Consider the following 14820-nt stretch of genomic DNA (forward strand, 5'->3'; position numbering starts at 1 on the left):
TAACAATGAAGAATGTTAGAAGATTCGATTTAAATTTCTGACTAAAACAAAATTAAATCGAATAAGGCTAATTCTTCTTCTTTGTTTCTAATTCTAGTGCACCTCTTTATAAAAAAAGTTAGTAATTGTAGCGCTTTTGATACTTTACGCAACAAAAGCGGGTTCTTTCAATCATTCCCTTTGAAAATCTGAAATTTTCTTGCGATGCCCGAAAGCGCCAACCAAAATCAATCTTTTCCCATACGACGAACGAAGCGAAGATCGTGTTTGCATTGATGTTTCAACTGGCAGGTTGATTTGATCGTATGTCGGTTTGATTGTATGCAGGTCGGTTAGACGGCAAATTGTTTCCTGGTTTTGCTGATTGCTGAGTTTGATGTACTGTACTGTAATGCATTCGGTACACTGCTTTCGCTTTAATTCGGAATCTAATGCTCAGTCACTTCCATATGCACACACTCACACACACACCCGCATCATTCTCATCGCCTCAGTGAGCCATCCTGTGTTTGGGTGCAAGCTGCAAATTTTTGAACAAATGAATAACAAACTACCCTCTGCCCCTGGCTGTTTGGTTTACACTAACTACAGTTCTATTTACGTTCCAATGTGTTACAAGAGTAAGGAAAATAATGCCATTCCAGGGCAATCGTGGTCGCAAAGAAGAATAACAGTGCACAACATAGTTTCAGTTCAAATTCAAAATTTTCAACTCAAAGAAAGCCAACAAACAAAAATAAAGACAGCTTTTCCCCCGTCTTGTAATGAATTATGTCGAAGTTCCAAATTACGTTTCGATACAGCACAAAGTGTAAATTAGTAGAGGATTTTAAAAAGAAATGCATGGCCGTTTTTTCAACAACACGACGCAAACTATGAAATCCTCTCGTTTGCTTCTAAACCTAAGTCCATCCTTGCCCTAGCGTAGCTTGCCGCGCGTCTGGTCGCTTCACTCCGACGGTGGTGCGAACACGTTGGAGAAACGGTTCAGCGGTACGATCACGACCTTTATCCTGATCGTGTTCTGCTCCTCGCCGACCATGTACTGGCTGTACTTTCGCGTACCCATCTGCAGCTCCCCGATCGGTATCAGGTTGTCGATGTTCAGCACGCGATGATCGCTGGAGAAGTATGCCACCCGGACGTGACAGTGGCGCACGTACTCTTCGTCGTTCATCATGCCACAGATCAGCACACCGACCTGAGAAAGTAGGGTAGAAGATGCGATAGAATGGGGCAAGAGTTAGTGTCACGTTTGATTTTCCCTCTTATAAGATAGAGATTCGGTTTAGCAACAACGTTCATGAAATGTAAAACGAGGTTCCGCGTAGATTGTACAAATAAATATTCACATACAGTGGACCCCTGATAGCAAGTACCACTTATAACGAGCAACGAGCAAATCGAAATGCTCAACAAATAGTCCCCTCAACAATTTCATTCGTGTTCGGGATACATTGTTTTGGGGGAGCAGATCTGAAATCAATATCATTGATCATTTATTTGATTTTGATTATCGCTCAGGCAAACGACAACTTCGCTACTAAGCATCGTTTGATGGTTTCTATGGTTTCTAGCCCGTTTTTCTACTTGTTATTGAAAACGACAGATCCATTGCCAATTGCTGTCAGTTAGAGGAGTTCCGTATAATGTAGTGTGCTGTAGATTTGATGCCAATAATATTATCAAATAAATAATGTCCTTATTCGTGCTGAATAATGTTTACCATAACAAATTTACGATTATGATAAAACTGGCTTATTTTAGGGGAAAAAAGTCCAGCCGCAAATGCTTGAAAGCGGAACAACAAGCTCTGCCTAAACACACACCGCAATAGATCGCTCTAAAACGATTTTTTGAGAAATATTTAAGGACAGGCTTAAACAATCGACAACTTTTCCAATACTCTGATTTCTGGATCAGTTTCTAATGTAACTACAGCTGTCGCAAATAATAACAGCTGTTGAAAAACATCTTGCGAGTTTGGAATAATGCTATTCACACTGAAAACTGAGCCGCAAAACAATGTTATGACAAAGGAAAACAGTGAAACCCTCTCTTATTTGAGACCTCCCCAGTTTGAAAAACCCTCTTATTTGAACATTTTTTACAGTCCCTTCATTGTCAGTATATTTTAGTCTATATATTTAGCCTCTAATTTCGAAATCCTCTGAAATCTGTACCCTTATTTGTGTATGGTGTTGTCATGGTTATTGAATGATGTATGCTCCAATCTCCAATTGTGTTCGAAGTAGTGGTGGGAGCTCGGAAACGGACCTACCCGATTCCGTGTTCGGAATCAATTCCGGAGCCGATTCCGATGCTGGACTCGTTTCCGATTCTGGAGTCGATTCCGGAGCCGATTCCGAAGTTGACTCCGGAGCCGATTCCGGAGTCGGCTCCAGGATCGATTCCGCGATCAGAATTGGCTCCGGAATCGGAACTAACCTGGGAATCGCAATTTATCCCGATAACGGAATCATAATTGACTCCAGAATTAGAATTAGCACCTGAATGTGAATTAGTTCTTGAATGGAAAAAATAAGTTTTAGATGCGTAATCAGTCCAGGTATCTCCATGCGAATGGATCTTTTACAAGTCTTCTTCTTCTATGGCTCAACAACCGTTGTGGGTCAAGGCCTGCCTGTACCCACATGTGGGCTTGGCTTTCAGTGACTAATTGGTCCCCCCCCCCCTAGCAGGATAGTCTGTCCTACGTATGGCGGCACGGTCTATTTGGGGATTGAACCTATAACGTGCATGTTGTTAAGTCGTACGAGTTGACGACTGTACTATATAGACCGGTCTTTTACAAGTAAATTTTGATTTTTTTTGCGGTTATCAATACGTAGTACGATTGGACCTAAACGCCTATTTTTATGGCGATGATGAAACTGAATCCGTTAGGGAAACCGATTCTAATTTAGGAGCCAATTCCGATTCGAGAGCCGATTTCGATTCCGGAATCAATGCTGGAGCCGATTCCAGAACCAATTCTGGATTCAATTCCGATTCCGGAATCGATTCCGGAAACTGATTCCGGGCCTACTATTCGGAATCGATTCCAGAAAACTGCGGAGCTAGCCGGAATCGATTCCGACAAAAACTTCATTTTTCCCATCACTAGTTCGAAGTTCCCTGTAGCACCAGTCAAGGCTGCATAATAAATGTTCTGTCTCTTTCTATTTTGTATGGACTCTTAATTCACTTTTAACCTCAGTAATTTGAAAACCCCTCTTATTCGACGGTTTGACAGACACATTTGCACATCCTAGAACCGATTGTTTCACATTTATAGAAATTGTATGGAAAAGAGCCTCCCGCATTACGACTGAGGTACTGGGATGGATTAAACTCGTGTTGAGGGGTTTCGTTGTATTATATATACTACTTAAACCTCACTACTACTTGGCCGGTTACGTAGTACAATTGTCAAGTCGTACGACTTAACTAACAAACATGACCGTCATGGGTCCAAGCTCCGACAGTGGTTGGTTGTGCCAAAAACAGAAAATAAAAGAAGAAAACTTAAACCTCCAGTAAGTCAGTCCCCAGTAGTCAACGGAGCTGCTGAACTAGTAGCTGTATATATACACGGTATGTAGCGAACAAATACCAACTGCGTTGCGTCTTCTTACTGTTATAGTTTTTGAGTCATTACGCATTCTATTGATTGTAGCCTTAGAGAATGAGTTTAATTTGATTGTGACAGTGAGTTGAGAGTGGTGCAGCCGTGAACTCGTACGACTTAACAACATGTCCGTTATGGGTTCAACCCTGAATACGTAGGACTGACTATCTTGCCATGGTAATCAATAAGTTACTGGTCAGTGGTATAGGCAGGCCTTGACCGACAACGGTTGTTGTGCCAAAGAAAAGAAGTATGTTGAGAGAAAAAATCGTAAAAATTTAACATTATGTATAACCTTGATCATTTAAGCAATACGGACTTTTTGGGCCGTTCCTCCTAAATAAAAAAAAGCTTGATCATGTTAAGACTGTAAAGATATTTCAATGTAGGAATGTAAAATTGTATCTGAAGAAAAACAATATATTGCAATAGCACTACCAACTGGTACCAAAGCTTGTGAAAAATAGGGTGAATAGAAAAGTTTTCACAATTTCCAAATGAAAATCCGTTTCTACCTGCAGTAGCTTTTCTTTCTTCTTCTTCTTTGGCTCAACAACCGATGTCGGTCAAGGCCTGCCTGTACCCACTTGTGGGCTTGGCTTTCAGTGACTAATAGATTTCCCCCCATAGCAGGATAGTCAGTCCTACGTATGGCGGCGCGGTCTATTTGGGGATTGAACCCATGACGGGCATGTTGTTAAGTCGTACGAGTTGACGAGCAGTAGCTTTACGCTTTATCTATTCTTTGTAGCAAACTAATCGAAAGCTTTGCCTAGACTGTTTTTAACAAGGAAAACCCCCAGTTTAGCTAACCGTGAAAGCTTCAAACGGTAGCAAACCAGTAGTGGCCGAAATGCTTACCATGTATCGGCACTCGGTTCGCATCGCTGACTGGCTGGTGATTCTCAAGCGCACCGTGCGTATGATGCATTCCGGTATTTCCCGGTTGGTGGCCGCACTGTAGATGCCGATCAGCTGTGCCGGCTTGTACCGCACGCCGAGCGGGAAAAATTCCACATCCCATCCGTTGCTTTCCTCTGCAAGATGAGCACAGAACAGAAGAGTAAATAAAATAATTTGCAAAGTAAGCAACAATCGCGTTCACCACCGTCTCTACGCACCGTCCACGTCGCTAAAGCTGGTGGGCGTAAAGAAGACCGACGCGACGCTGGAGTACTTTTCCACCCGGTGAAAATAGTCGACCGCAATCTCGAGACTCCACAGGTCGCTCGAGTAGAGCCGCGGCGTAAACTGCAGCTCGCCCATCTCGCTCGCCCGTATCGCGCCGACGATCTCGAGATGGTGCGAGTGGAAGTTCATGCCGTCCGCGACCCGGCCGACGTAGAACTCCTTCAGCATCCGGACGGACGCGCCGCTCATCAGCACGTTCGCGAGCTGCGGCAGGCTCATCATCGCGAACCGGATGTGCACCAGCACGCCGTGGATCAGCTTGTTGATGGCGCTCTCCCGGTCCTGCTCGCGCATCTCGCACCGGCCCTCGATCTGCGCGCGCTGGTAGCGGAACCACACCTCCACCAGCTCGTACAGCCGGAACTCGCTCCGCACGACCAGATCGTTCTGCTGCAGCAGCCAGTTCATCAGGCCCGGGCTGAGCTGCTCCCACCCCGGGTACGACACGATCCGCTCGAGGTTCCACTTCAGGTAGTTTTCCAGCATCGAGATCAGATCCTTCCGTCCCGGGCAGATCTGCAGCGCGTTGTGCAGCCACTCGACGAAGTGGCCCTTCGCCGTCGCCTTGTTCAGGTGCAGCTTCATGTAGTTGATGCAGATCTGCACGAGATCGTGGATGTTGTACTTGTCCGCGAGCTTCAGTATGTAGACGGCCGTGTCGACCGAGATCGTCATCTTGCCGACGTACATGTAGCGCAGAAACTGGGGAAACACGCCCTGGCACCGTTCCTCCTCCTGCAGCGTGATGACCGCGTCGCCGAACTCGCGCCAGGTCGCGTTCATCAGCATCACCTGGAAGACGTCGCTGCTCGCGCACAGGATGATCCGGTGGGCCGGGTAGCGATTTTCGCCCACCACCAGCGTGACGTCCGACATCAGCCGCTCCGCGTACAGGTTGGCGATCTTGCGCAGCACGCTGTTCGTGTTGTAAAGCTGTACCAGAGAAAACCAAGCGAAAAGGAATCAAACACGAATGGGTCGTGGATTGGAACCAAGAGAAACAACAAAAAAACATTCCCAAAAACCGATGAAAATCCAAGTAGTCGCTGTCATGTCGCTCTTTCTACGCAGCGGACGCCATGGCAGGAATTCGGGTTTTCAGTGGGTGGGGAGAAAAAGATAATGTCTTACCGTTTTCAGCCCCATGTCGCTACAGTCCGGCTGGAAGACACGCTCCGATTCCAATTCGACTTCCATCTTTGCGCGTACCGTACTACTCGTTTCGGCTACTGTTGGTTGTTGGGTTGATGTAGACGGAAAAAATGGCGGACCGATCAGCTCATGTCAGTCGGGTGGCCGTATCCGCGACGAAACGCATTCCCCGCCAGCCGAAAGCGGACCGTGTTGGGCGGGGACCGCCTCCCGTCTGTGTCAAGTGGTGGTGGTGTGTCCCGCTCGCTGTTGCGTGCTGGAGCTGTGCTGCTGTTTTTCTCCCGCACGGGCGCAGAATGCAATCGTGCTGCTGAACGGTTTCGGTTCCCCCACGGACACTGTTTACGCGTAAAAGAAAACTGACGCTCCACTATTGGGCTTAACTTGACCAAATTTACTGCCAGCGAGCGAGCAATGGCATAAAATTGAGCCTATTCCGAAATGGTTCCGAGGAGACCGAGGGCGAGCGAAGCAAAATGCACCACCAACAATAGCAACCAATACACCTTGAACGCTTTTGTGCTGGTTGACACTTCTGCTGAACAAGGTTCGCAAATGGGCGGGTAGGCGCTGTGCGCCGTGCACACCGCAAGGTGTCTACATGCATAACAACGGAACGCACAAAACAGCTGTACACAACCTGTACATAGGCAAAGACGGGGGAGCGGGATGGCATTTGTTTACGTTTTGTGGCACAAAGCAAAATACCCCCCATGCTTGTATGCTGCTCGATAGTTGTATTTTTTCTATACTGTGGATTCTATGTTAAGAAATTGGAGAAGTACTAATTCAAAGATTAATTTTGTCTTTTAATCAAATCATTCAAACAATGCACGATAATTGTCCATAAGCATCGCACCGCAACGGCTACATGCGAAAGGCAAAGATTAGTGCCATCTTCGCGGCAGCCATATTGGAGATTAAAAAAAGTGGTAGAATTTAAATGCTACTGTTCAAATAGACATAGAGCTACTAAAAAGTAGCTCACTTTTGCAACAGAGCTACTTGTCTCGTGCGAAATTTTTGCTCAATCCGAAACAATTGAATTATCCAGTTCGTTTACGAGCCAGTTGAATACAAACAAAAAAAAAAAAAAAAAAAAAACAGAACACTTTGTTGCCCATCGTTCAAATTGACATAGAGCGCCAACGTGTCCGGCGATAAAAAAGTAGCTCAATTTTTCTGGTTTTCGATGCAAAATTTCACTCCGCGTAGATTAAAGTATCTCATTTTACCCAATCAACCTACTCGTTCTATTGTTTAAAATCATAACAATATACAGCACTTATCCGCAGTACGCGATACTCGATATACGCGAATTCGCAGTACGCGATCCATCTTAATTTGACAGCTCCATGTGTTTTTTGCAAATATTTTTATTTTTTGAAATATTTTATGCTCTTTTCGAATTTCCTTAATGTTATTAATGCATTTTGCATTTAATTTGTGCAAAAGATACATGTTTTATAACAAAAAACTTTTATGCAAAACTCTGTGGCGATATACAGTCATTATCCGATATACGCTATCGTACGGGACCGAGCGCAATAGCGTATCTCGAGTTTTCGCGTATACCCAAATAGCCAGCTCGTACTTTATAGCTGATTTAGGGCTGTTTAACGAAAAATCGTTCCAATGTCGTACTTTGTGGCTGATTAAGAGATAGACGACACTTTGCGGAACTATGGAGCTTTTTAACAGGCACATGGTACTCTTTGGAACTTTGCGGCTGATTAACACTATGTGTAGGATTCATGATGGAACTTTAAGGCTTGTTAAGAACGTGTACCGAACTTGGTGGAACTTCATAGCTTTTTAATGCATGACATCGGTACAAGGTGGGTCTTGTCAAAGTGTCAAAGACAGACGCCGCCAATCATCTCATTGCTGCTGTACAAGTTAGATTAGTTCTTTGAAGAAGGGATTTTGAAGGAAGTGATGTGATTGTACAGTAAATTGTGATACGTTTCGTGTAATTTATGAATATTAAGGGTTTAAAAATATACACATGTACACAAACAAAACAAATCCTGTTGTTTATTTAATCGATGACGCTTGCTTGAAAATAAAACACAAAGAAAAATAATCCCCAGCACCGTAGCTTAAGGAAGCTGCTTAGGCGCTATTTAGAAGGACCGCCTGGAACTTTGATGCTGTTTATCTACTGCAAAAGGCGAATTAGAGCAGCGATCTTTAGCGTGCCAAAATGAGCTGCTTAAGCAATTCTGGCTATTTGGGTAGCGGATTTGTATGGAAAAATAGTTTACACTACCAGTTCGAGGGTTGAAAAATATCGCCACAGAGTTTTGCATTAAAGTTTTTTGTTGTAAAACAGGTATCTTTTGCACAAATTTAATGCAAAATGCTTTAAGAACATTAAGGAAATTCAAAAAGAGCATAAAATATTTCAAAGTATTACCGCGCGGCTACATGAGGTGAAATATACAGCGAAATGAACTATTTGACAGGTGAAATATTTGACAGGTACAGCTAAAGGGTTGGGGGAGACACAACATCCGTTTTCGAAATTCTATTAAAAATAATATATTCTTAAGCAGAACATTCCCTAATTAGAAGAAATTATGAACTGTTGACTGAAAATTGACTATGTACTCGATATTGAAGTTATTTAATGGATCTAATTACGATTTTGTGCACGTTATTTGTTTACATTGCACATCAGCTGGTTGCTGAGATGCTTTATCCGTCAGATATTTCGCCTGTCAAATAGTTCATTTCGCTGTATATTTCACCTCATGTAGCCGCGCGGTTAAAATATTTGTAAAAAACACATGGAGCTGTCAAATTTAGAGCAATCGCGTACTGCGAATTCGCGTATATCGAGTATCGCGTACCCCAAGCGATATTTTTCGGGGATAATGAACATAAACTCATGCCATCTCTTTCTATTCATCAGCTCTACTCTCTCACACGCATCGATGAACTTTTACACATCTCTTTGTTCATTGTGCTATATTTGAAGGGTTTAAAACTGATAGATAACGAATCATGTTCATGAACTAGTAGTGGTCAAATGGTAATGGTGTCCCAAGCGAAATTTTTCGGGGATAATGAACATAAACTCATGCCATCTCTTTCTATTCATCAGCTCTACTTTCTCACACGCATCGATGAACTTTTACACATCTCTTTGTTCATTGTGCTATATTTGAAGGGTTTAAAACTGATAGATAACAATTCATGTTCATGAACTAGTAGTGGTCAAATGGTAATGGTGTAATGTTTGCACCATGGTCGACATGAGTTCAATTCCATTTTTATTGTTTTCATTGATGATTTAAAGTTTTGATTTCTTTTTAAAACATGTAGCTCCAGTAACTTCAGACCCATTTACTCATTGTTAGAAATGCGAAATGTTTTATTTATTTCTTTTAATTCATTTAGTATCAGTACCCCTTCATACAACAAAACAAGCAAATAGCACTATCATGAATAATAATATGGTGGCGCAACTGGCAAAGTGATTCGAAGTAGAATTAGCGATGTGGTTGGTAGCATCAAGGATGAAGCATGAGCATGAATTGGAATATGAGGGAAGGGAATGAATCCGAATGTTCATTTCTATTTTTAACTCTTTTTTGCATGGGTTCATCCTTCACGTGTGTTCACTATCCCCGAAAATGATCTGTATTTCGCTGGTCTTTTCGGGGATAATTCGTTAACGAATTATCCCCGAAAAGACCAGCGAAAACCAGCGTGGTCGGGAGCTTGGGACTGCAGATAATTGCTGTATTTCAACCCTCGAACCGGTAGTGTAAACCATTTTTCCATAGGAATCCGATATACGCGAAAACTCGATACAGGCGGTCCCCGAGATACACGGTACCTCTTATACGCGGATTCGGAGATACGCGGTTTTCTAAATTTGACAGTTCTTTGAGCAAATTGTACTGATTTGACACATCCATTGTGAAATACCAAATAATTTCCGTACTGATCGAATGTAAAATACCATTTAAAAGGGTTTAAAACTGTTCAATTCATTAGAAACATATCAAATAATTAATTTGGTAGCTAAAACCACCCCCTACCTCCAAATTTGCACGAAAATTAGTGATATTTTGGCTGGAAATCACGAGATTCGACTTACGCGGAAATTCGAGATACGCGGTATTTTGCGGCCGTTTTCGGTCCCCAATAACCGTGTATCTTGGGGACCGCCTGTATACGCTTTTGCACTCGGTCCCGTACGATAGCGTATATCGGATAATGACTGTAAGTTTAAATTTGTTCTATTTTATGTGTATGAGTTTGACATTAGTCTGGCTCGTAAACCAACTGGGTTCTTTAATTCCCAAATAGCCAGCTCGTACTTTATAGCTGATTTAGGGCTGTTTAACGAAAAATCGTTCCGATGTCGTACTTTGTGGCTGATTAAGAGATAGACGGTACTTTGCGGAACTATGGAGCTTTTTAACAGGCACATGGTACTCTTTGGAACTTTGCGGCTAATTAGCACTATGCGTAGGGTTCATGATGGAACTTGAAGGCTTGTTAAGAAAGGGTACTGAACTTGGTGGAACTTTATAGCTTTTTAATGCATGACATCGGTACAAGGTGGCTCTTGTCAAAGTGTCAAAGACGGACGCCGGCAATAATCTCATTGCTGCTGCACAAGTTAGATTCGTTACTTGAAGAATGAATATTGAGTGAAGCGATTGTGAATTATCAGTAAATTGTGTAAAAATTTGTGTAATTTATCAATACAAAAGATTTAAAAATATACATATGTGTTTAAACCAAACAAATTTTGTTGTTTATTTCATCGATGACGCTTGCTTGAAAATAAAACACAAAGAAAAATAATCCCTGGCATCGTGGCATAAGGAAGCTGCTTAGGCGCTGTTTGAAAGACCCACATAGAACTTTGATGCTGTTTATCTACTGCAAAAGGCGAATTAGAACAGCGATCTTTAGCGTGCCAAAATGAGCTGCTTAAGCAATTCTGGCTATTTGGGTTGTTTCGTATGAAGCAAAAATATCGCGCGAGACAAGCAGCTCTGTTTGCAAAACTGATCTAATTTTTGTCGCGCGCGCAACGTTGTCGCTCGATGTCTTTTCCCAAATAGCCAGCTCGTACTTTATAGCTGATTTAGGGCTGTTTAACGAAAAATCGTTCCGATGTCGTACTTTGTGGCTGATTAAGAGATAGACGGTACTTTGCGGAACTATGGAGCTTTTTAACAGGCACATGGTATTCTTTGAAACTTTGCGGCTGATTAGCACTATGTGTAGGGTTCATGATGGAACTTGAAGGCTTGTTAAGAAAGGGTACTGAACTTGGTGGAACTTTATAGCTTTTTAATGCATGTCATCGGTACAAGGTGGCTCTGGTCAAAGTGTCAAAGACCAATCCCAAATAGCCAGCTCGTACTTTATAGCTGATTTGGGGCTGTTTAACGAAAAATCGTTCCAATGTCGCACTTTGTGGCTGATTAAGAGATAGACGGTACTTTGCGGAACTATGGAGCTTTTTAACAGGCACATGGTACTCTTTGGAACTTTGCGGCTGATTAGCACTATGTGTAGGGCTCATGATGGAACTTGAAGGCTTGTTAAAAAAGGGTACTGAACTTGGTGGAACTTTATAGCTTTTTAATGCATGACATCGGTACAAGGTGGCTCTTGTCAAAGTGTCAAAGACGGACCCCGGCAATAATCTCATTGCTGCTGCACAAGTTAGATTCGTTAATTGAAGAATGAATATTGAGTGAAGTGATTGTGAATTATCAGTAAATTGTGTAAAATTTTGTGTAATTCATCAATACAAAGGATTTAAAAATATACATATGTGTTTAAACGAAACAAATCTTGTTGTTTATTTCATCGATGACGCTTGCTTGAAAATAAAACACAAAGAAAAATAATCCCTGGCACCGTGGCATAAGGAAGCTGCTTAGGCGCTGTTTGAAAGACCCACATAGAACTTTGATGCTGTTTATCTACTGCAAAAGGCGAATTCAAGCAGCGATCTTTAGCGTGCCAAAATGAGCTGCTTAAGCAATTCTGGCTATTTGGGATATTTGACGCCGGCAATTATCTCATTGCTGCTGAACAAGTTCGATTCGTTAATTGAAGAATGAATATTGAGTGAAGTGATTGTGAATTATCAGTAAATTGTGTAAAATTTTGTGTAATTCATCAATACAAAGGATTTAAAAATATACACATGTGTTTAAACGAAAAAAATCTTGTTGTTTATTTCATCGATGACGCTTGCTTGAAATTAAAACACAAAGAAAAATAATCCCTGGCACCGTAGCTTAAGGAAGCTGCTTAGGCGATATTTAGAAGGACCACCTGGAACTTTGATGCTGTTTATCTACTGCAAAAGGCTTATTCAAGCAGCGATCTTTAGCATACCAAAATGAGCTGCTTAAGCAATTCTGGCTATTGGGGTTGAATGTTTCTCGTACCTTACACAGAACTAATCCCCCTAAACTAATCCAATTCCTGCCACAGATCTCGACAGATTTTACTGGCAGAAATGTTATTAAATCTATCTCAATACTGTAATAAATCTTGAGCCTGTTCCGCTTGTTGGTTCCGGTTCAGTGTCAGTCCTGGAACTGATCTCAGTCGATTCCTTGAGCTGGCCCGTGCACATCACCAATTTCAGGAATAGGCACTCAGACACTTCTTCTTCTTCTATTTGGCGTAACGTCCTACGCGGACATGCCGGCGTGTATACACAGCAAATTTTCTCATCCTGATTCAGTAAAGTTTTTTACTGAAACGGTTCAGTAATAGAATATTTTACTGATTTTCAGTATGAATGTCATGTTTCTACTGACTTTCAGCAAAATAATTTACTGAATTCATTTCAGTAATACGCATTTTACTGAAAATCAGTAAAATAAGTGTCAAATAAGTCGTTTCACTGGATATCAGTAAAACAAATTACTGAAAATGCAGCAATTCATTCTGTCAAATCGACCTGTCAGTCAGAACATCAAAACAAAACAATGCGGTACCTACATGCTCGTGATGTGCAAAAAGTTGATTTAGTAGGCGCTTACAGGCACCCTGGTGAAATTTCAGGTGATATTTCGGCTTACGGGATTAATTTAAAACAATTGGCAGCCGTGTTGGTGTGTAAAATGTTTGCCACTATCCACTGTGCTTGCTGAAATTGCGTGGTGTCTGTGAGCGCTTACTGAACCATCTACACTTGCGGCGGCAAAATACAGTATAAAAACTGTATAAAACAACACAAAACATGTATGAATATGAACTGAGGGACTGGCAATATCTGCGCATCAATAAAAACTCAATTTAAAATAAATATTTCGTCATTTTTTAATCGCTACCAACAACTGAAAAATCAGTACCCAAATAGCCAGAATTGATTAAGCAGCTCATTTTGGCATGCTAAAGATCGCTGCTCTAATTCGCCTTTTGCAGTAGATAAACAGCATCAAAGTTCCAGGCGGTCCTTCTAAATAGCGCCTAAGCAGCTTCCTTAAGCTACGGTGCCGGGGATTATTTTTCTTTGTGTTTTATTTTCAAGCAAGCGTCATCGATGAAATAAACAACAGGATTTGTTTTGTTTGTGTACATGTGTATATTTTTAAATCCTTAATATTCATAAATTACACGAAACGTATCACAATTTACTGTACGATCACAATCAATTCCTTCAAAATCCCTTCTTCAAAGAACTAATCTAACTTGTACAGCTGCAATGAGATGATTGGCGGCGTCTGTCTTTGACATTTCGACAAGACCCACCTTGTACCGATGTCATGCATTGAAAAGCTATGAAGTTCCACCAAGTTCGGTACACGTTCTTAACAAGCCTGAAAGTTCCATCATGAGCCCTACACATAGTGTTAATCAGCCGCAAAGTTCCAAAGAGTACCATGTGCCTGTTAAATAGCTCCATAGTTCCGCAAAGTACCCAAATAGCCAGCTCGTACTTTATAGCTGATTTAGGGCTGTTTAACGAAAAATCGTTCCGATGTCGTACTTTGTGGCTGATTAAGTGATAGACGGTACTTTGCGGAACTATGGAGCTTTTTAACAGGCACATGGTACTCTTTGGACCTTTGCGGCTGATTAGCACTATGTATAGGGCTCATGATGGAACTTTCAGGCTTGTTAAGAATGTGTACCGAACTTGGTGGAACTTCATAGCTTTTCAATGCATGACATCGGTACAAGGTGGGTCTTGTCAAAATGTCAAAGACAGACGCCGGCAATCATTTCATTGCTGCTGTACAAGTTAGATTAGTTCTTTGAAGAAGGGATTTTGAAGGAAGTGATTGTGAATTATCAGTAAATTGTGATACTTTTCATGTAATTTATGAATATTAAGGATTTAAAAATATACACATGTACACAAACAGAACAAATCCTGTTGTTTATTTCATCGATGACGCTTGCTTGAAAATAAAACACAAAGAAAAATAATCCCCGGCACCGTAGCTTATGGAAGCTGCTTAGGCGCTATTTAGAAGGACCGCCTGGAACTTTGATGCTGTTTATCTACTGCAAAAGGCGAATTAGAGCAGCGATCTTTAGCGTGCCAAAATGAGCTGCTTAAACAATTCTGGCTATTTGGGTACCGTCTATATCTTAATCAGCCACAAAGTACGACATCGGAACGATTTTTCGTTAAACAGCCCTAAATCAGCTATAAAGTACGAGCTGGCTGTTTGGGTAATATGAGAATAGCTTTACTGGGATTTCAGTAAACGAGCTGTCATTTTGGTGAGCACCGGACATTACTGAATGATTCAGTAAACATTCTTTTTACTGAAAGGATTACTGAAACTTCAGTTAAAAAAATTTCAGTAAAATTTTACTGAAGTTCAGTAAAAAAA

At 41.7% G+C, this 14820-nt stretch overlaps 1 protein-coding gene across 1 annotated transcript; it reads right to left on the reverse strand.

Moving 5' to 3' along the window:
- Nucleotides 1-570: 570 nt before the first annotated feature.
- On the reverse strand, nucleotides 571-6577 carry LOC1272385 (BTB/POZ domain-containing protein 17). The gene is made up of 4 exons (XM_311333.6): nucleotides 5954-6577; nucleotides 4753-5755; nucleotides 4493-4668; nucleotides 571-1201 (listed from the first exon to the last, which is right to left on the reverse strand). The coding sequence occupies exons 1-4, from the start codon at nucleotides 6017-6019 to the stop codon at nucleotides 950-952; spliced, it is 1497 nt and encodes a 498-aa protein (XP_311333.5). The 5' UTR covers nucleotides 6020-6577; the 3' UTR covers nucleotides 571-949.
- Between the last annotated feature and the right edge of the window lie 8243 nt (nucleotides 6578-14820).

Source organism: Anopheles gambiae, chromosome X (assembly GCF_943734735.2).
Source record: "Anopheles gambiae chromosome X, idAnoGambNW_F1_1, whole genome shotgun sequence".
Taxonomy (NCBI): domain Eukaryota; kingdom Metazoa; phylum Arthropoda; class Insecta; order Diptera; family Culicidae; genus Anopheles; species Anopheles gambiae.